This window comes from Uloborus diversus, chromosome 4 (genome assembly GCF_026930045.1).
Source record: "Uloborus diversus isolate 005 chromosome 4, Udiv.v.3.1, whole genome shotgun sequence".
Lineage (NCBI taxonomy): Eukaryota > Metazoa > Arthropoda > Arachnida > Araneae > Uloboridae > Uloborus > Uloborus diversus.
The window spans coordinates 145,890,476-145,912,737 of record NC_072734.1 but is presented as its reverse complement, the minus strand read 5'-3'; the positions used below and the strand labels follow the sequence as shown (position 1 = coordinate 145,912,737).

At 31.2% G+C, this 22,262-nt stretch overlaps 1 protein-coding gene across 1 annotated transcript; it reads right to left on the bottom strand.

The window, feature by feature from the left end:
- Positions 1–1,263: 1,263 nt before the first annotated feature.
- Positions 1,264–11,407, bottom strand: LOC129221391 (astacin-like metalloprotease toxin 5). Its single transcript, XM_054855863.1, has 6 exons — positions 11,309–11,407; positions 8,921–8,994; positions 7,469–7,556; positions 6,364–6,472; positions 5,157–5,332; positions 1,264–1,909 (listed from the first exon to the last, which is right to left on the bottom strand). Exons 1-6 carry the CDS (start codon positions 11,382–11,384, stop codon positions 1,674–1,676), a joined length of 759 nt encoding a protein of 252 aa, XP_054711838.1. The 5' UTR covers positions 11,385–11,407; the 3' UTR covers positions 1,264–1,673.
- Positions 11,408–22,262: the final 10,855 nt, after the last annotated feature.

Sequence of the window (22,262 nt, the reverse complement as noted above, 5' to 3'; positions counted from 1 at the left end):
GCTAATTGAATCGCGTAAAAAGCATTTCTGACTTTTTCGTCGAGATAAAAAGCCTGACCTTAAGATTTAGCTATGGAACATCATTTAAACTTATTTTTTGACTTACAACACTAGAAAGATGAAGGGGCCTGTGTGGCCCCTCGCGTAGTTTGTTGTTCAATAACTCGATTAATATCTTAACGGAGCTTAATGGAACTTTCTGACTTTTCATTATATGTCACTATTTGAATGATTGTTTAATCGTTTAATGATTCGCCTCCTAGTACTGTAAATATTGACCCTTATACCAAGAAAGACGGGAGGGGCCGCAGCGGCCCTAAGCTATTTTACGATAGGAATAGATATTTTTTTTACCTAATTGTTGTAGTATTAAAAAAAGGCTATTCACTCTAGTTTAACATGTAACTTTCTCTTAATGCTACCAGTTGGATATCCAAGTGCTATAAACTAACGATTGCTTACTAGCCAAACTGTAGCCATTGGTCTTAGAAAGATAAACTAGTTTTACCTTTTGTCAAGTAAAGACAGAAAAGCTGTGTGGACGAACCCTTAAAAGAAAATGTAAACATGTCATTAAATGTTCAATTTGATGTAGTCTATACACACTTTAATAAGTGTCGGATTTTAAATGGAAACTACGGAGCCACAATAATATTGAAAATTATTTCATATTTCAAGATCGTAAAAGAAGGAAGAGGTTGAAAATATAAAAGTTCAGTTTACATGGAAACTTAATCTTGTTATTGTAATCACTAGAAAATCCCTCGTCAAGGTATGACGGATGAAAATTGCTTCTCCATTTGAGCGAAGCAATTGCCTGTTTGATGATATTTTGATAGTTGAAATTTTAACCCTAATTCCAGTGAATTAACCCTAACTCCTGTAGATGGCGTCCATTGTTGACCACTTTTTGGTTTCTTCATTCCCCTGAAATGATACAGTCTTACCAGTAAAAACAGTTAAGTGACCGGATCGAGTTCAGCCTTGTTAAAATAAAGCCTTTCTCTGCATGTTAAACATTTTATTAAATTATCATGCCGTTCTGCTTGTTTCATTGTTGATGATGTCAGGAGCGTTACTCGATCATTGACTATTATATGTATGAGGATTCTTAAGCCACAGAGTAACCGAAAGAATGCGTGCAACAACACGATGGAGTGAGTGGGCTTGTTACTGTAAGCACTTTTTAACCAGTAAAAGAATGTATGGAGCAACAAAATGAGGTTCCAGGCATTTTTGATACAAATATTTAATGATGAAAAATCTGTTCTGCCCATCTGATAAGATAATCTTTTTATCACAAACATTTTTAAATTGGAAAATATAACATGAAAGGATTGGAGCAACAGAGTTTACTTCATAATCTTAAAATTAGAAAGACTGAACGTCAGGATGAATTTTTAAAAGCATTCACCCAAGAAATGGGTATTGCCCATTTAATCTTTCTAGGTATACAGAAACGTTTAGTCTTTCTAGTGTTAAGATTATGAAGTATATAGGAAATATTGGAGAAAGGTTCAAATATGTTGAAAGAGTGACGCAATTTTTGGAAAGCGCCTAAACTGCAGTTTCAATAGATACGGCATTCAACCTCTGATATTGAAAGGGTTACGAAACATTGAAATAGACAGAGTTTTAACTTTGAATTGAATGTATCACAAATGTTATTTATTCTATTTTTGCTTTTCACAGTTGTACAGCATGTTCACTCTTTTAACATCACTCTTGCTCAAGAAGTACTTCCACACAGGATCTTTCAAGACACGATTGTCTTTTCCGACCATCGTCTTCAAGTTTTGCCGGTCCTTGGAGAAAGTGTAAGAGCCATACAACATGATGGAATCATAATCGAATGTTGTCAACAACCGGTTTTGATCTGGGCCTAATTTAAAAAACTGATCTTCCATTCCTGAAAAGAAAAGAACTCTGATTAAACTAAATATGTCAGATTAAATGAAGTTCTGTAATCTTGAACCACATCTGAGCCTCGTACGAAGTGTTGAGTTTCAGGTAGGCCAGAGTGCATATTCTTTTTAAATTGCATCTCTTAATTTAAAATGCAATTTGACAATTTACCAAGATATTTAAAAATCTTTGACTTATAAACTTTTTTGAATAACCTAGTTAACTTTGTTTCAAGAAATTGTTTTGTGATCATTATCGTTGTTTCTGCTATTATTTTTAAATATTTTTAAACGATCAGATTTTTTAACAGAATTAAATTAAAAAAACTTTTTTTAGTTATATCACTTTGGCTCACAACGCCTCATTTTGATAATTCAAGTAAAGCTATATGCTATGAAGTAGCTTCACTATTTTAATTTGAGTGGCTAAGGTAGTTCAAGGGTACCTCCAAATTGTTTGTTTAAAAAACTCACTTTTTATCTTCTTTCATTTTATTTTATTTTCTCGTTTAATTCTCAATTTAATTATTTATTTACCTAATTATTTTTGAAGACATGTGAAGGGAGGACAGCGTCTGGCCCATGGAAATTTGCTGTTTTTAACTGATACTTGTTATCTAAATGGAATTTTAAATTGGGTTCGAATACTTATACATATCTTTAAAAATATTTCTTGAAGAAAACATAATTAGGAAAAACAATATTAATAATGTTTAGAAAGTAATAAATAATCTAATAAATAACATTTAATAAATGTTATTTCCTAGATTTAATCCTTTATTTCATTTTGTTTTCATCATTTATTTATCCTTTTGTTTATTTATTTATTTATTTGTTTTTAAGACAGGGGAAAGTGGTCGATAACATCTGGCTCATGAAAATTTGATGTTTTTTAACTGATACTTGGTATTTAAATCCTTTAAAACTAGGTAAGAATAATCAGTAATAAGTTTAAAAATAGTTTTTAAGGAAAGCATTATTGTGAAAAAAAAAAAAACCCTCAATTTTCTAAAGATTGGTATTAAAAATTTCGGAATTTTCAGTTAATATACGGGATAGATACTATTTATATTGAACTTCAAATGTATACATCTACAGTAACATATCCACGTTCTATTTATTTGCTAGACCTTCGGATTTTTTTTTCCAAAGAAGTGCTAAATAAAACACTCCAAATAAGTTGTGTGATCCATATTAAAATTTATTTGTGTTGCGAAAAACGTTGTCAAGCTATCATTTTCGATAGAATATGAAATACAAAGATTTTACCTTTAGTCTTATAAACTAAAACTTGTATCTTTGAGTCAGAACAATCAAAGACTTTAATGTTTGTCATGAACCAGTGAACTTTGAGAAAATAATGGGGTCGTTTCCAATATTTTAAAAGTATTTTTTTCTGAAAGAGCATGCTTAAAGACATAGGATCTGACCATTTTTTAAATAATTTATTTAAGTTTAATATTTAAAAAAAATACTTTAATCGGTGCGCTTTCATTGTTTACGCTTCTGCCGATGACATCACAAGTAATGAAATGCCATTCACTGTTGCCATTCACAGAGCAAAATATTTATTTCGCATCTTTACTCACGTGTATTGGCAACGATATGGTTGATAGCAAGCGTAGAGCACAATTTTAATTTGCTTCTTGATTATCATAACGTGGAAACACGATAGAAAGATGCGAAAATAGAAAGAATCTTTGCAATTCTATTCTTTCAGAGAATTTTCGCCGTAAAAACAAATTTATTTACAAATTTTTCAGACTTCTAAATTTACAAACTGAAAAGAATATTTTTTTTTTTATTTTTTTCCATCCGAAATTCCTGAAAATCTAAATTGAAATATTAGATATGAGTTTAACTCCAGATTACTATCGGAAGATTTTACAAAATATTTTCGATAAGATTCGTTGTTAGAACATGCATATAAATTTGTTTAATGCATTTTTACATGATTGCATATAATTCTCTTGCCGCACAAGAAGGTACAGTTAAAATGGAGCAACAGGCTCAAATGCAATAAAAATTTCTTAATTAGTTGTATTTTATATTTGAGTCTTTCCCTCATATTTGATGCCCGATTAAGATATTTGGGGGTCCTACGCAAAATTCGGAGCCCATATTGTCAAATATTACAATTTCAGTCATTGGTCCAACTACTTTTAGCAATATCCCCCACATTGCTAATGGAGGGGGGGGGGCTAGGGCCTCTACCTAGACCATGGCTTAGTTGGTCTACTCAGAAGTCAGACGGGTCAAGTTTCTGTATCGCTCTTTGTAATACTTATTTGCTCTTAATTGGAGCTCCATTGTGGTGGATTTTAGAGCAACTTCATCAACCAAGTTTAGATTTTGTGTTGACTTGGTTTTATTGGCTTTCATAGTCCTTTAAAATAAGCATTTACCCTGTTGATGGATTATAAAACAGACAAAAAAATGGAATAGGAGTTTTAGCAAGAAGCTTCCAGAACTAAATTAATCTGGTTTCCCGTGCAATAGTCTTCACTTAGTAAGATCACCAGAACCTCTTAAGTGTTTGCGTATTTTTTAACAACAGCCAAGTAATTGCACTGTATCTCATCACTATGCGTTACTGTCTCACTCAGGGTTGGATACAGACTAATATTTTAGGGGGAGGGGCCATGACGAGGAATATAGTGTTTTGGGTACGACAAATTTCTGAAACTGCTTGGATGTCAATAAAAGCAACAAATCAGCCAAGAATAAGGTACCTAGAATGGTTAAGTGTTACTAATCAATTTGCCTGCCTTGTCTAGTGGTCAGAGAATTCTGACTGTGACAGAAAGGTCCGGGTTCGAATCCCGGCTCGGGCATGGACGTACTTTCTCTCTCCTGTCCTTGTCCTTTCTTTGTGCGAATGTGTTGTTGTGCTGTGAATGGTTGCCTACCCTATAAACGGGTTCTTATGGCATGCGTGTACTGTAGAAGACGAACTTCGCACCAAATTACGGTACAGTTGGAAAAGTGAAGCAGCGCACCCCAAATTGTCAGCCTAGCTGGCACACGACAACAACAACAACATTAAGCGAAGAAACGTTTTATAAAAATTTCATAAGAAAGGAAGCAGTATTTGAAAGATTTACTCCTAAAAATACTTAAGAAATTAAAAAGCTGACTCCCATTACCTTCCGTTCGTATCGTGGTCTCACATTAACTAACCAATGAACTCATCATCCATAATTTTATCTATTTTACGCATGAATTAAAATAAAAATGAGAACTGGATCATACCTTCTTTTACGTTCTCCCAAAATATAGTTAAATAATCATCTCTGTCTGAACGGTTTTGCTCGTGGAAGAACCCCAAAGCATGTCCGAGTTCGTGAACCATGGTTCCCATCCACTCACAACCATTGCCTAAAGACAACGGCTGTTGATTTCCAGTTCTTCCCACGTGGGAGTAACACCTGCAATTAGAAATTAGACAAAATATGGACAAGGAGATATCTTTCAACGACCTAAATACTTTTTATAAATAACGTTATATTTTTTAATAATGAATTAAAGCACATTACCACTACTTTAGTGTGACAAAAAAAACCCTAAGTTTTGCGATTCCCATGCTGCCTCCTTTCTTTGACGACATGCCTAGTTTTTATTTTAAGCATTTTAAATCATGTCTGAACAAAATCACTTCATGCACATATTTTATTGTTATTATTATTATTATCACTGATTTGACCATTTTGTCCTTCGCTGTGGTCTTCCAAAAGCATGAGTCCTTATCACGCAACCAGGGATCGAATTCTGGTGGAGACAATTTTCTTGGATTTCTGGAACTTCACTTTCCAGTCAGAAAATTTTAGATCTTGCCCATAGTCACCGGACCCTGCAGAATACAGAAGGCAACTGCTTAACAAGATCGATACAGGAACCTGGAAGTTAGGGAAGAACTGAACCCCCAGTACTTCAAGAGACATTGAAAGCAGTGAATGTTACTGTGGTGAGTGTGGTGGCTCTTATTAATATGATACTGGTGATCAGAAGGTTCCATGATACTTGTTTACAAAAAGGCTATCAAACCCAGTTTGCATGCAACAAATGCTCATATAGTAAAAGGGAAAGTGGTTGTATTACTGTATTGCTAGTGTTTGTTTAGTCCGTCAATCTTTTGGTTCTCCTGTGTATTGTTAATATTTGTTTTTCCAGAACTCATTGCTTAAAACTCCTCCTCCTACCACTCTGTAAACGTCTGTCAAGATCTATCTGGTCTATTAAAGAGGAAGTAGATATTTGGCTTTGGTATATTTGAATGTATTTATGTGATTTCTGGGGTTGTTAGACAAAACTAAACTTTCACAGTGCGTGAATATATGAAGAAACATGTTAAGGAACAAAAAGTTATTAAATCCACAGATAACTAACTAGTTATTCATATTTACCCTTAAGATTTCGAGAATGAAATTACTACACGCTTAGTTCTTAGGTTCGTACTCACCCAACTCCAGGAAATATTCTAATGTAGTCCTTCTCTGTGGTTCTCTTTACAAACTTGATACATGTTTGTCGCTCATACTGGTTAAAAGCTCCACTCAGTATTACTCTGACTGAAATTATAGAAAATTCACAAATGTTGACGTCATCAGTTTAATAAAACTGTTAAAATTTCATGTAAAGTAATGAAGTATGAAAGTAACGAATACTGTATCAAACTTCAATTCAAAGTTGGTACTTAGAAATGTAAGAATGATTGATTAGTGGGCAATTTGTCCAATTTATTGGTGCTAGAATCTAACACTACATAACGATCTTCCAAAGTTTTGAAGCATCTGTTTATTTATATTAAAAAAGAGGGAGGGAGGAACTGCTGTTAATCTTTCCTCTTTAGTAAAGTATTTGATGCATTTTGTAATAAAAAGCAAGGAGCGGAATGATTGGCAAAAATCAACAGTAGCCAAATTTAAAAAGTGTATTCGTGGCTATCGGGAATAAATGACGGATACCCAACCATTTAGATAGATGTTAAAACTGTATTTCTAAAACTTCAATTCAGCTTTTTTTGTCGTAAAATTACTTTTAAAAGCAAATCGCAAGTGGTGTTAAGGAAACTATGAAAAGAAAATACCGCAAGTTTTATTCATTTAATTAAAATACACCCAAAAATACTATAATAAAGCATAAGAATTAAAATATTCAAAAGGTAATAAATGAAAAATCAAAACCAAGTGAACCTCTAAGCCGTAAAGTAATACATTATGGGTTGAATTGATGTATCACATCGTTACTGACCAACTTAAAACCATGAATTTAACCGAATGGGAAACATAAATGACGTAAAGTTCTATTTTTTATTCTTAATTCTACGTCTTTATTAAATTTCCTATGGATTTAGCATTAAAACCACTTGTCTATTTAATACCGTTTCTTTTGTTTTAAACAAAAAGTTATTTTGCCATGGATCTTTGTTTAAAAAAAAGGGGGGGGGGGGGGCCGAAATGCAAGAAGAACCAAAACACATACAATTTTGAGCATTTTTCAACAGTTCAACTTTTGCTAAGCTTACTTATTTTTGTGAGCAACTTGAAGCAGATACAAATACTTACAGGATGTATAATTTAGAGCGGGATCTTGTTCATACGGAACAATTCCATTAGGCCAAATCTGCCTTGAATCAACAATGGCATTCCTATCCTGAAAATGTATGTTTCATTAACTGAATGTTAATATGAGTTATTAATTTAATACCTATTCTAATCCAAATAAAACCAGTATCATAGCAAGGGAATATGGGACAAAGTGAAAGAGTCAAATATTTACTCTGCTTTTAGTTCCCCCTATGTGGTATTATTTTAACTATGTAATACCATATGTAATCTATTTCAGTCAGGAAAAAAATACCGCCGAAGATTAAAGTACTTGGTAATACAGGCAGGTTTAAAAAATTGATACTTATATTGTAATATTTTGTTGCAAGTTAAATATTATTTTTGTTATCATAAAATGATGAAGTTCTTGTTATTAACATTTTAAGTATTAATTGAGACCTCCTAATACTCAATGCAGAATTAATTTAGTTAATATTAGCTTATTTGTATTTTAAATAAATTGTACAATTAGTCAAGTACATACGGGGCAAAGTGGCTGGGGCAGAGTAAAATAGCTTGTTTCATTCTCTCACTCAATCATTTAATATAAATCATTTACCTTTTAATTTATTAATTAATTCATTTGCATTCCTTCATTTAATAATTCATTATATTTATTCATTCATTCACTTATTTTCTTTTTCATTCTTTTACTCGCTCATTTATTTTTCTTCATATATTAATTGATTTACTCATTAATTATTAGCTTAGTGCTCCATTATCTTTTCATTTACTCATTCAAGCATTTGTTTACTGATTATTTTGATGAAAAATATGATTTATAATCGAATAGAAAATATTTCGTTCGTAAAATATTTTATTTTTCACTTTGCCCCAAGAAAAAAAAAAGTGAAAAATATCCACTTTTTTTTTTTTTTTTTTTTTTTGAAGACTCAAATTTACTACCAAAAATTTAAATTTACGTTTCAACGCAAATTTTATTATAAAATGCAATGTTATTTCTTTACGTACTGTTATTTTCAAAACAAATTTTCGATTTGTCATTTTGAAAACACACAGTCATCTTAACCATTTCAAATTGCTCCACATACCCCTACATAATATGGTTATTCATTACTGTTGTACTTGGAAATGTAGGGCAAGTTCCTATCTTTCATTGCTACTCCATCAAAATTAGTACAATCTGCAACAGCTTAAAACAGTTCATGAAAATTTTTCATAGATACAATTAAACTAACTTAAATTGAAATAAGATAGGGACAATCGATTAATTTTACTTTAAAGGAATGCCAATTAGAACCTTCATAAAATGTTTTTGCACAAAAGGTTTCTGGTTCAATGTTATTGATACACAGATAAACTTAGGTCAATACAAACAATTTGTCTTTTCATTGTGTGATATTCTACAGAAGCTTGGTTATGCATTAAGGACAAAATAACTTCACTTACTGCAAAATCATCTTCAATTAACATGTCACCACCAAGTAAATCCGGATGTTCCATTGGAAGGTGTCCCAAGAAACCTTTGAAAATGTTTAAAGAATTAATGAAGTATGTGAAAACAGGCAAGAAACCTGCTATTGTTGTTTTACGAACTTTGCAGGTGCTTTAAAGCTGTAATGTAAGGCAAAAACCGAAAAGATATGACAATTTTTTCAATTAGATGTTCTGAAGTTTAAATAAATGAGAATTAGGAATCACACAGTGACTCTGATATTTAAAAATCTTTTAAACTAACGGAAATGGTTGAAAGTTACAGGTTACGCAACTGAAAACAAAAAATGAGTCTGTAAAACGGTTTCAGGTATCGATAAAATTCAATAAACAAAGAACATTGCGGGCATAAACAATTTTTTTTTTCTTTCCGCTTCTTAATTAAATGAAAGTAGACCTAAAGTTATATTGAATAGTAGATTATTTTAAATGGAACTCTCGGAGCAAAAGCCATCAGTGAATTGTAAACTATTGGTAAATGTAGAAATATAGTTGCCTAGTGAACGTTAAAACTTTAAGCACAAAAGTGTCCAAAAAAGAGGATTAAGAATAAAAATTTTCAAATTATGCATGAATACAAAGTTTCAAAGGTTTTTTTTTTTTTAAATTGAAAAATTTTTTAGCTACGTTATACGTTTTAGGTTTGGCAAGTGAATTGCATAATTAATCTGAATAAATTATAAAAGACAACAAATGAAACATTAAAATTCTCCAAAGGAAGGAACAAGTTTTCAAGCAGACTTGTTTACTTTAGAACTTCAATAAACAAATAAGTCAACATTTGGCAAACGAAAAAAGAAGAAAAGAAATATGACTAGGGTTTTACAACTCAGCGGTTGAAAAAAGTTTCAAAATCTTTTGTTTTTTGTCGCCTAAATACAAATATTGATAATTATGAACATAATACATTATTTGAACTATCCATAACAAATATATGATAATTTTGCATGTTATAAAAAGTCAGACTGAACAAATTGTTAGAAATAATCAAAACCGTTTTAAAGTTGATAAACGTTTCAAAATAGGAACTAAATAATTGCCTAAACAATGAAAGCAAGCATACTTTTCAAAGTAGTAGCCACATCTAGCAAAAAATAAACTAAAAGATCTCTTATAAATTAGCCTTGCTTGCCGTCATAGTGAAAAGTGAAACACATTACTTGAATCACCCATTAATACAGGATTATTTGCACGTTAAATGTAAATCAGTAATTGAGTTTAAGTAAATAAATGTTTCGGAATCAAAAATAAATAATTGCTTAAGCAATGAAAGCTTGCGTATTTTTTGAAGCAGTAGCCACACCTAGCCAAAATTAATTAAAAATATCCCTCGTAAATCGGCCATGCTTGCCGTCATAGCGAAAGGTGAGACACATTACTTAAATCATCCATAACGTATATTATTACTTGCATGTTGAATGGAAATCAAACTAAATAAATTGCTACAGTAATCAGTGTCGTTTTCAAGTAGATAAATGTTTCGAAATCGGAAATTAATAATTCCCTAAGCAAATAAATAATTGCCTAAATATAAGTCAATATCGAGTTTAAGTAGATAAATGTTTCGGAATTAAAAATAAATAATCGCTTAAGCAATGAAAGCTTGCGTACTTTTTGAAGCAGTAGCCCCACCGAGCAAAAAATAATTAAATAGATCTCTCGTAAAATCAGCCATGCTTGCCATCATAGTGAATTATGAAACACATTACTTGAACTATCCATAACATGTTTGATTATTTGCTTGTTTAATGTAAATTAAACTAAATAAATTGGATAAGTAATCAGTGACATTTTTGAGTAGATAAATGTTTCGAAATCGGAAATAAATAATTGCCTAAGCAATGAAAGCAGCGTACTTTTTGAAGTAGTAACCACACCGAGCAAAAAATAATTAAATACATCTTTTGTAAATCAGCCATGCTTGCCACCATAGTAAAAAGTAAAACACATTACTTGAACTATCCATAACATATGTGATTACTTCCATGTTAAATGTAAATCAAACTAAATAAATTGGGAAAGTAATCAGTGGCATTTTTGAGTAGATAAATGATTCGAAATAAAAAATTAATAGTTGTGTAAGAAATGAAAGCATGTGTACTTTTTGATGCAATAGCCACACCGAGCAAAACATAATTAAAAAGATCCCCCGTAAATCATCCATCCATAGTGAAAAGTGAAACACTTTACTTGAATTATCCATGACATTTATGATTGCTTGCATGTTAAATATAAATCAAAACCAATAAATTGTTATAGTAATTCGTGATATTCTTCATTAGATAAATGTTTTGAAAAGAAAAATTACATAAATGATTGCCTGAATAATGAAAGCATACGTACTTTTCGAAGCAATAGCCCCACCCAGAAACAAAATAACTAAAAAGATCCCTCGTAACTCCACCATGCTTGCCGTCATAGTGAAAAGTAAAATTTCATCGAAAAAAGTTACTATACGCATCACTCATAAATGTAGTTCTTTGAAAGTACCAAAGCTTATCTTGGAATATACAGGTGTTAACACCCTTTTAAATTCTCACGCTTACTGATTTCTTTTTAAAACATTACAAGATAAAATTCAAGCCTTTACTTGTTTGTCCTGACGGGCCTTCGGGTCCATATTGTTTCATGTGTCCTTTTCTCATTTGGTAAAAGTCATTTGGAGTTAAATGTTGCTTTTACATGAAAACGGTCACTACCATTGTTGAAAAGAACATTAAATTCAATCTTTCAATTTATTAACTGTCATGTTTTTTTTTTTTTTTTTTTTTTTTTTTTTTTTTTTCAGGTGATTTTATACACCATGCTATAAAGTTTGTTCTACCTATAGAGAAATGTTGGAATTAAACGACTTTTTCCGTCTTTTTTGAACGGGAACCAAATACGCAATGTTGTACGATAAAGCTAACGTACAATGGATGTCAGAAATGCAAAAATGGACTTCCAACATCCATTTGAATTTTGACATCTTGAATTCAAATTATGTTTTTCGCGATCACGAAATACGATAAGTCCTTACTCGTTGAGTTTCCTGTTGCTACAAATGGAATAGAACGGAAATGGTTCGACTCTTTTTAATGCTGAATATCAAAAATTAATCTCACTGTTAACAATTCAAAAAACAAAAACTTCATGCCGGCAATTCTTTAAGAGATTCTTGGTGTTGGTTGAGTCTCGAGAATAACAGAAAATCATTTGGAAACGGTCCCTGAGATATTATAATTACCACAAATGTTTCTCGCGACTGCCGCGCGGGGGCGTTCGCGACAAGAAACGGGTCAGTAGGGCCTTTTTTTCCCGCGTTTCCCCCCACACACACCTAACACGGAACCGTTCTGTCTGACAGTAAAAGAGCGCTACAATGGATGCTCAAACACAGGTAAGTTTTATGATTTTTTTCAAGTCGTGACTTTGGAAAAAGAAAAATAATAACTCTAACAGAATTTTTTTCTTCCCTCGCACGTTTTCGCTTATCTAAATCTGGAATTTTATTATTTTTTTTCATGATTACTGTTTTTGATTGAAAATGGACGTGAGAAAAGAAAAAAATACACTGTTAAACGCACGTGTTCTTAGTTTATCCTTAGGTTGATATTCATTACGATAAAATTTCATTCTCTTTCGAAAATATCATTTCTTTTATTTTCCTACAAAAAATAAAAAAGTAACAAAAATTCTTCAATTTTTTAGCGCAAGTAAAAAATATTCATCTTTTTTCATTCATGTCATGAAAAAACTATTTCTTTTCGGTCTTGATGAACTTTCATCTAATTTAAAATGCAAAGATCACTCTTTTCCTCTGAACGACAAATTCCTTTTTTTATTGCAGACTTTTTCACACGATGTGCTTCAGGGGCGCATAAAAAAAGGAAAGATTTGAGGGTATACCCCCCCCCCCCGGAACTCAAAATATTTCCTTTTTTGACCATAGTAATGGAACAAAACTTACCCTATCCCCGTCGATGTTTTTTTTTTTCTGACTTCGTCATTAGCTGTCACATTACCGAAATCACTTTTAGCTCAGTGCATAAATTTTTAGCTATCGCTTCATTTTCTGTAAGAAGCAGAAAAAGTCATTTATATATTTCTCTAAAAAGTAAAAAGTAAAATATTTGGACAAGCTTCAATAGTACATCTGACAATTTCAAGCAGTGGCAGCGTTTCGGGGGGCCCAATTTTTACGGTTAATTTACTTATTTTATTTTCCAATTTAGAAACCAATACTAAAAAGTTTTTAAAAAAAGGCAGAAATGTCAAAATTTTCATAACAAAACTATTTGTTTTACTTTGCTATATATCTGTTTACGAAACATTTTTTAGCAAAAGCAATGACTTTCAGTATATGTATTCATTGTTAAGATATTAGTATGTATATCATGTTTTTTACTTAAACGTGCCACACCTGTTTAATAAAATTATTACCAAGTGTTTGACACCTCAAAATATTTCTGGGTAAATAATGTAAGTCTAATTGATGTCTAACGTAAATGTTTCGTCATGGAAAGTTATTGTATACAAAATTCATCAAAATCGTATGGAAAACGTAAGTTAAGTTGTTATACTTGCATCAATTTCCACTTATCTGCTTCAATATTGTCAAAATCAGCCATAACAAAGTTTTGAACATTTTTTAAATTTTTTGTTACTGCTGAAAGTCCCATGGCTTTCAGTAGTCTTTTTTTTTTTTTTTTTTTTGCACCTTTACTTCTAAGTCCCAATCGCCGCCACTGATTCCATAAACCCGTTGCCAAGAACTGTCCAAAACAATCAGTAGTTTTTTTTTTTTTTTTTTCAATAATCCTATTATTCCTCTTTTCCTACTCCTTTTGACATAAATACTTTTGTTGTTTGTATGAATATGAAAATAAAATTACACGAAAACAGCTTCATGTCATTTATTAAGCAAATAAAAAGGAGAAAAGTTCGATCCGAACATGTGAATACAATCTGTGCGTATCTACAGAGATATTAATATCACATAAGAAAGAATAACTATGAAGAAAATTCATTCAGCTTTTTTTTTTTTTTTGTCTGACGCATGTCACGACGTGACGTCTCTTTTTTTCATAAAGTTAAAATAGTTCTTCCTTGAAAACTTGGTTTGAATATCTTGTTTCTTTATATATTTTGCAATTAATCCTGATTGTTAAATCTTTGGTATTTATTATGAGTTTGACATTGGCAGAAAAATGCTGTTAATTGTTAATTTTTATTTACGCTGTTGTATTAGAAAATCAGGATATCCTAAATATTTGATTTTAATTTTTTCCCAAAAATCAATATTATGAATGTGAGCACGCCAAATCAGTAGATTAAATTTATATATTTCAAGTTCATGGGAATATTACTTATGCATGATAAATGAGAAACCGTGATTTAACTAATTTTATTTGTCGTTTAATACCCCTGTATAGCTTGAAAGCAGTGGTTGGAAGTAGCGCGCTACAAGTAGCGACGCTACTGTAGTAGCTACATTTTTTAGTAGTTTGTATTGTAGGGCACTACTTTTAAAAAAAGTAGAGTAGCGAGTAGTTCGCTACAAAAAAAAGTAGTTTGTAGCGATTTCTGAAAACTACTTTTGAATAAAGTTTCAAAAAAAAGAGGTTTCTCAAACTCTGACTGGTGCAAATCTTACGCGAGTAAAATTTGAATCAATCAGATTCGTAAGACTCTAAAAAATACGAGCTGACATTAACATATTTTGACACCATTCGTTCTACCTGTTAGTGCTATACGGCATTAGTTTGTTTAGCATCGAAATGTTCACATTTCCCCAATATTTGCCTTCAGTAGAGCATTGCTTAGAAAGAAAAGAATAAGCGATAACTGCCAAGTAGTACCTCGTTTGTGTTTTCTGTCAGCAGAGAATGTCTCGTGGATGAACATTTTAGGCGTCAATAAGATTATTGTGCAAATATCCACCTAATACGGAAGCTACTGTAAAGTTAGAGAAGAGGATGACACTCTGAACTGCACTGATCGGCTAATAATAAAAATCTCAGTGTCATAGAAATGTATGATAACGGAAATGTTTCCCTATCGTGCAAAATGTGCCCGTTTACGCGAGGGAAGCGTTCCAAGGTCCTCCCCACTTAAGTTGAAATTTTGCGTTAAGGAAACGAGTATCTATTCGATTTTTTTAAAATGAACATACCGATTATTTTAGACATTTGTAGACACCCCTCACACACAAACTATTTTAACCCATTTCTTAACTTCATTTTTCTGAATTTAAACGTAGAGATCTGACATTGTACTGTATTTAAAAAGAAGCTGTGTTATTGAATAAAAATACGGTTAGGGTGCACAAAATCAATGGGAGAGAATGGCATAAAATGAAACAGTACGGTACGTATAATGTGTAGCAATAATAAAATGCATCACTACAATAGTACTGCACAGTAGATACCGTAATTATGTTCGACGGACCTTTTAATTGTTCAAAAATATCGAAAATCTTTAAATTTCTTTAGTCGTCAGAAACTTTTTTTTTCCTTTTAAAACTTTAGATAGACAGCACTCTTATGTGAAATAATGTTTCATCAACTTAATATTTAGAATGAAAAAGATGCGGAGTGGCGAATTGTAAATTAACAAAGCGATGTTTAGACTTGTGCGGTGAGGTGTACTTTTGCTTTCAGTGATGCTAAAAAGCAAGTTAATTCCCCAAACTAATATTTCGTACCCAATAAAGAAGGTGATACTTAAGCCTTGCGATTCCCTTCCGAAAAATGTCGTGTTACGGGGTGAGGAATTCGCGCTTGCTCCAAAATTCGTTATTCTAGGAAAGCTCGCTATTTAGCCATTTCGAGATAGTCGACACTTGCACACTGAAGTAAAGTAAGTATTCTTATAGATATGTGTCATATTTCGGATATTTATTAATATTTGATTATAAGTACGCGTACCGTTCGGCATTTTTCTTTTTTACTGATTGAGTGTCGATATATCTATAAAATAAAAGCCAATTATTAAATACTGCAAGTTTTCGAGGTCACTTGGTTTAAAATTGAAAAATGCTCTTATTTCATTTTATCAGTAACGTAAGAAAGGAGATGGTGTCCAGGTCCGGACCCCTAGCTTGAAACTCAAAATCAATTAACTAGTTCCTACAAAATATAAGTACCTATAAAATTAACTCCTATACGGAAAATTAAAGTTTTTCTCTTTTGTTTAAAATCTGTTTTTCACCATCTAAATCAATTTAATGTACATATATCTATGTCAATTTTAATCAAATTACGTGTATAAAATTTTAATCAAATTGTAACTGCATCTAGTATTTACATATTCAAGTAGCCGAGTTGCACTTTTTGAATGAAATATTCACTGTCAGGAAAGGGTTAAAAACTTGAAGGTTGAATTCCTTCAACTTTTTAAATCCTTTCTTGCAGCAAATATTCGTAAAAATCGTAAAAAATATTTGAAATGACAAATTATCTCGGTAAAAGAATGGAACAATAAATAATTCTTAATAATATTCCATTTTCAAATGAGCCAATTTGTTAATCTAAACCAGTTTTTTAGTTTTTTCGTTCAATCCTCAAACAGTGTGCATGTGTATGCTTTTTATTTATTTATTTTTTAAAAAGTAGCGAAGTAGCGACTACTTTTCAAAAGTAGTTTGTAGTTGCTACATTTCGGAAAAAGTAGTTGTAGTTGTAGTTGTAGTTCGCTACAAAAAAAAAGTAGTTTTTCCAACCACTGCTTGAAAGTGACGCTATTTGTTGCAAAGTTACAAATATTAGTTAACGATACTCAACTAAGAGAAAATATTTTAAAAACATTTGGTTTGAAACTATTATTGTTTTCAACGTATAGCTTAAGCCTTGCACTACTTTTACCGAACTTCGTAGTGAACTTTATACTCAACTAAGAGAAAATATTTTTAAAACTTATGATTAGAAACTATTGTTGTTTTCAACCTATATAGCTTAAGCATTGCACTACTTTTACAGAACTTCGTAGTTAACGATACTCAACGAAGAGAAAATATTTTAAAAACTTTTGGTTTGAAACTATTGTTGTTTTCAACGTATATCTTAAGCATTGCAATACTTTTACAGGACTTTTAGTGGGAGGAAAAAAAATTCTGTTTGAATTAAACATGCAACAACTTAAAATTATATGGCTAAAAATACACACTAAATGATTCATAAACTTCAATTAATCTTTTATAGGGACTCTTTTCTCATTGTGCTGTATTAAAATATTTTTTAAATTGAGAATAATTTTAATACAGAAATTCATTGCCCATTTTTTTCAATGCAGAAAGTTGTGAGCTTATTCATGTAAAGTCATTCAGCAAAAAGGGTTAATTGAAACTACAAAACACGTGTCTGCATTTTTTGGGGGGGAAGGGGGGAACTATTTGCTGATAGCATCGTTTAATGTTATTATCGCACAAGATTTGTTTCTCGAATAATGCTGATGAAATATAAAAAATCATTATTTGACATAGTATACAGCACGGAAATTTGATATATTACCAATAGGAATTAAAACTAAATTTATTTTCAAATCGAAAAGCCATGGAAACAATTTCAAAAAATTAAGAGATATGCAGAAATTTAAGCTTTCACACAAGATAAGAAGCACCGTTTATACGTTTTTTAAGGGAAACAGCGTACAAATGAAAAAACGTATAATAGGTATAAGTTAGTGTGTATTAGTCCCTACAAGGACCAATTTAAAAAACGTGTAATTGATAAAAACGTATAAAAGAGAATCGTATAAACGGTGCTTAAAATTACAATAACCGAAAAGCTTTGTACTGAATATACAACGAAATGCGTGCTGTTTTCTCTTATTTAGAACAGAACAAAATGGAGCTATAAGATTTAGGAAAGATACAACTTTTCTAGTACTTTTGCTAGGAATAGGTGCTAAATATTTCTTTCGTAGATTAGTTCGTCTTCATAGTCAACGAGGAAGAATATATCATGGGCAAGCGTAACCTGGATAGATTGGGAAGGCCATCTTTGCAAACATGCGTGCAGTGACAAGATTCTGAAGAAAAAAAATAGTACAGCATGGTTTACAGCAAATGTTTAGTAAATTTCAATATGTTTAATTTTCTAAAATATTTTAAACAGAGTGAATATATTTATCGTTGGAACGTTGAGGGGTCACATTACCTGCAAAAATATTTTTTTTAAATTTTAGTAAAGTATATTACTTTTTGAAACCTTAATATGCATACTTATTTGGCAATCAATAATTTATTTTCAAAATTATCATATATGTAATAGCCAATGATCGAGTAACACTGACGTCATTCACAAAGAAACTGGCACCACGACAAGATAATTTGATAAAAATTTTTGGTAATATTTGACATGCAGGAAATGCTTCATTTTGACAGGGCTGAACTGAATCCGACAACTTAACTGTCTTACTGATAAGACTGTAGACGAAAATGTGGTTAACAATGAACGCTATCTACTGGAATTAAGGGTTAATCCACCGGAGTTAGGGTTAAAATGTCAACCATCAAAATATCACCAAACAGGCAATGCCTTCGTTCAAATGTAGAAGCAATTTTCACCCGTCATACCTTGACGAGCGATTTTCCAGTTTTAAAATATTGCCTACATTTTTTAAAAATTCAAAAAACTTAGGAAATTTTCAATTTATTAAAATTCCTAAGGTTTTTCTGTTTTTGCACTTATTAAAAGATTTTTTCTTAACGATCACACAATAATCATCTCTGAAAATTTGTGTATTCATTTGCTTATTATATTAGATAATTTTCTGGTTTTAATTATGTAAAAAATCGTATTTTTTTAAATTTCGTTTTTAAATGTGCTCTAAACATTTTAGTAATTTATAAAATGCTTATCTAATGTGAAGCTTTGTTAAATATATTATCCGGACTGCAAAAAGTATTACTTTAAAGCTGTATCTTTTATAGAAAAACATCCTTAAGGATTCCGGTACCATGAAAACACAAAAAAAAACTATCACCGAGGAAAAGCAACTTAAAGGTTTTCTTTTGCATAAGAACACATAGCGAACATGTCCTAAAACCCATCATAACTTTTTAAACATTTGAACTAAAGCGTTGAAACTTTTCCCCTGTGTTTAGAATAGTGTATAGCTTTGAAATAAACAATAAAACATTTTTTGATCATTTGATCATTCTTGAGATAACCACCTTTTGTTCATATTAGCATTGCACCTCATTAGAAGCAGAATGCATCTAAAAAAAGTGCACAATAAGCTTTTTGCTGCACTGAGAAAAATGAAGTTTTCGAAAATGAGTACATTCATGCTTTCAAATTTTCTTGAAACTTTTTGTTTCAAATATGAGTACGCATGTTTTCAAATAGTGTGCTGAATCACTTCAAACTCAAAAATGAGCAGATAACTCGGTTAATACTCAATTTTAAAATTTACACATTCGAAAATGAGCACAAGCACCTCAAAAATTAGCACACGTTGATTTGAGTATTTGTTGAGCATTTGAATGTTTCAAATTTGAATACCACTTAGTCGGAGCCATTTTGACTCTGCGATATGTTCAATTTTGAATACTTTTTTGTCATTTTTGAAATTGTTGTTTATAGAGTGTATTTCGTATCTTGTGTAAGGTCACTTTAATTTTTGCTATAACTGATTTATCTTCAGTTTGCAAATTAGTTTTGATCCTTTTTTCTGTGGTTTATATTTGATGTTCGGAAAGGATTTATGTTCATTTTTAACTTCTGAAATATGATGATCAGTACGCTATTATCTCTCTAGAATGAATGATTCTAAAAGTTTCCTTCAATGTCAACATAAAGCTGACGATAGTCGTTTTGGTGAAAAATTATAACATTAAATATCGTGTATAAATTGAAAGAACAAAGCATGAAAAATTGAATAAAGAAATAACGAAAAAAAAAGGATGGCTCCAAATGGCTACTGACTTTTCAAGGAATGTCTCCCATACTTTCTTGTTTCGCGAACTCTCTGTGTAGCGTTTTAATTTCTTCTATAATTGGTTGAGGTAGTGTAATATTTATATTCGAGTGCTCCAAAACAGAATAAATCAGAGGCAAAAGTTTAACTCAAGTGTGTTTTTAGATCTTCAGACAAAATACAAAAATTACAAGGAAGAAATTTTAAATTTTCTCAACAAGGGGAAAGAAAATTAAAAGAAAAAAAAGCATTAATTCCTACTTTCATTAACTAAAACAGCACAAACTGCAAATCTGGCAAGTAATTACATGAAAAAGTAGGCAAAAAAGAGAACATTTTAAATAGCAAGTGTGAATTTGGTGCTTTGTTGGTAATATGTTGGTAATATGGATGGTACATTTTTAATATTTGATATCAAATTTGTCAGATCGCATTACCCTCATAATAGTTTTTGCACCCTTTGAATGCAAGCTTATTCAGCAATCAATAGTTTATCTTCAAAGATTGATAACTTTTAATAACTTTTAATTAAATTAACTTTTAATTTATGACCACTTTTTTTCATTCAAAAAAAATTGTAATTTAAAAATAATCCTAACACTCATTCAATTTTGCACATATTTCTTGAAAATAATTTGTTACTGGCAAAATAATTGTTTTGCTAAATAATCACTTCCACAAATTTGTGCATTCATTTATTTATATATGTGATAAAAAAATATTCTGTGGTCAGCTACGTTAAAATTCAAGAACATATTTCCGCAACGTAAGTGCGCCAAATAAGGTCATCAAAAGGCTCATGACTTGAAATCATTTACGATTTAATTGACTCTAAATTTTGTACATTCATCACATGACTCATAAAAACTATGAAAAAAACTCCATATGAGCAGTTTTGAAAAAGAAAGGCAATGTGACTTTTATAAGAGCACGGTTCCCTCATTAGAACAACTCTGAAAAGAACATCATAAAGTACTATCAATTTTTTTTTCAAAAATGGAAAAATTCTTTACTATTAACAAAAAAAATAACCACATTTTATAAAACCCAAAAGACAATCAAAAACTTGGGGGCGATTTTTTTTTTTTTTTTTTTTTTGCCCAGTTTGTACCAGAGTTGGCAAGAGTTTTTGATAGTTGGTGGTTTTATTCGGTTTTAACGACGGTCTTCACCGTCGCGTTGAAAAATCCTTTTTGACATGGTTTTTGACTAAAGGTGTTAAAAACATAAATTTCTGCCCAAAACCTGTCTAAAACTAATACCGACAACAAAATTACTCTTACAAGTGATTCTTATTAGTTTTATAAATTCTGTTTACAGACACAAAAGGAAACTTTTAAGCTGTTTTAGATTTTAAAAATAAAAAATTCCAAACCCAAGTTTGATTTAATGAGCTGCTTGTCTGTAGAATAAAAGAGATGAATAAAAAGGGATATTATTATCATAATATTTCTTTTTATCCTACACCCGTCTGCGGCATTTCTGGTATTAATCGCCGAGCAACCGAATAAGATGAAGAAGAAAAATGTGAATAAAATTTACCGTCTTTAGAGTTGTGCAAAAACTTTGAAATAATGGGGCCGTTCCTGAGATGATCACCATCCATCTCACCCCAGCTGCACAGAGGACAATTGGGCGAATCCTTCACTGTACAATTCTAAGCAGACTTTTTGCAAATATGTAGTCATGTCCAGTGATTCCACGAAAAAAAGCCACTCCAACAGACTGAGGAAGATTGTCATAAAATTAAAAGTACACTGACAGCAGTATATTGGAATGAAATTGAAATTATTCAGTTAATTTGCAAAGCTGAAAGTACAGGGTCATTTGTCTGGTTTAATTTGCAAAAAAAAAAAAAACACCTTTAGCTAACATTAACATGTTATGTTTACCAACATTCTAGCGTGGTTAAACAAACCATAAACGTGATCATTCGCTAAATTTTGCACTTTATTGCATGTGCTTCTATCTTTCTCTTCATTGTTAATAGTTTACGGGTGGTTCACCCCTCAAGAGTTGGTAGCTGCTTGCTACCAGCAAGCAGTTAGCTAGCTGCGCCTTAGGTCAGCGGTTTTTAATTTCTTTGACAAATAAGTGTATCCTTTTCTAAAGTCTGCTTTTTTTTCTCTTATTCATCTTCTCTTATCTTCTCTTTGCATCTTATTTTAAATCAAAATTATTTTGATAAAGTTCTTGCTAATATCATTTGAAATATTAATTGAGACATACTAATATTCTGTGTAATATTTATTTGTTTAATATTCGTTATTTGTATTTTAAATGTTTTGTACAGTTAGTCAAGTGTATGAGAAGCAAAGCGGATGGGGCAAAGTGCAATAGCTCTTTTCATTTATTTATTGAGTCTTTTAACAAATCACTTTCGTATTAATTTATT

Excerpts from the sequence above, each read along its gene's own strand:
- LOC129221391 (XM_054855863.1), bottom strand. The coding sequence starts at position 11,384 with ATGACGGCAAGCATGGTGGAGTTACGAGGGATCTTTTTAGTTATTTTG. Across the intron at positions 8,995-11,308 it reads TGGGGCTATTGCTTCGAAAA|GTTTCTTGGGACACCTTCCA; the intron begins GTACGTATGCTT and ends ACATTTTCAAAG. Across the intron at positions 6,473-7,468 it reads CGCTCTAAATTATACATCCT|TCAGAGTAATACTGAGTGGA; the intron begins GTAAGTATTTGT and ends CTATAATTTCAG.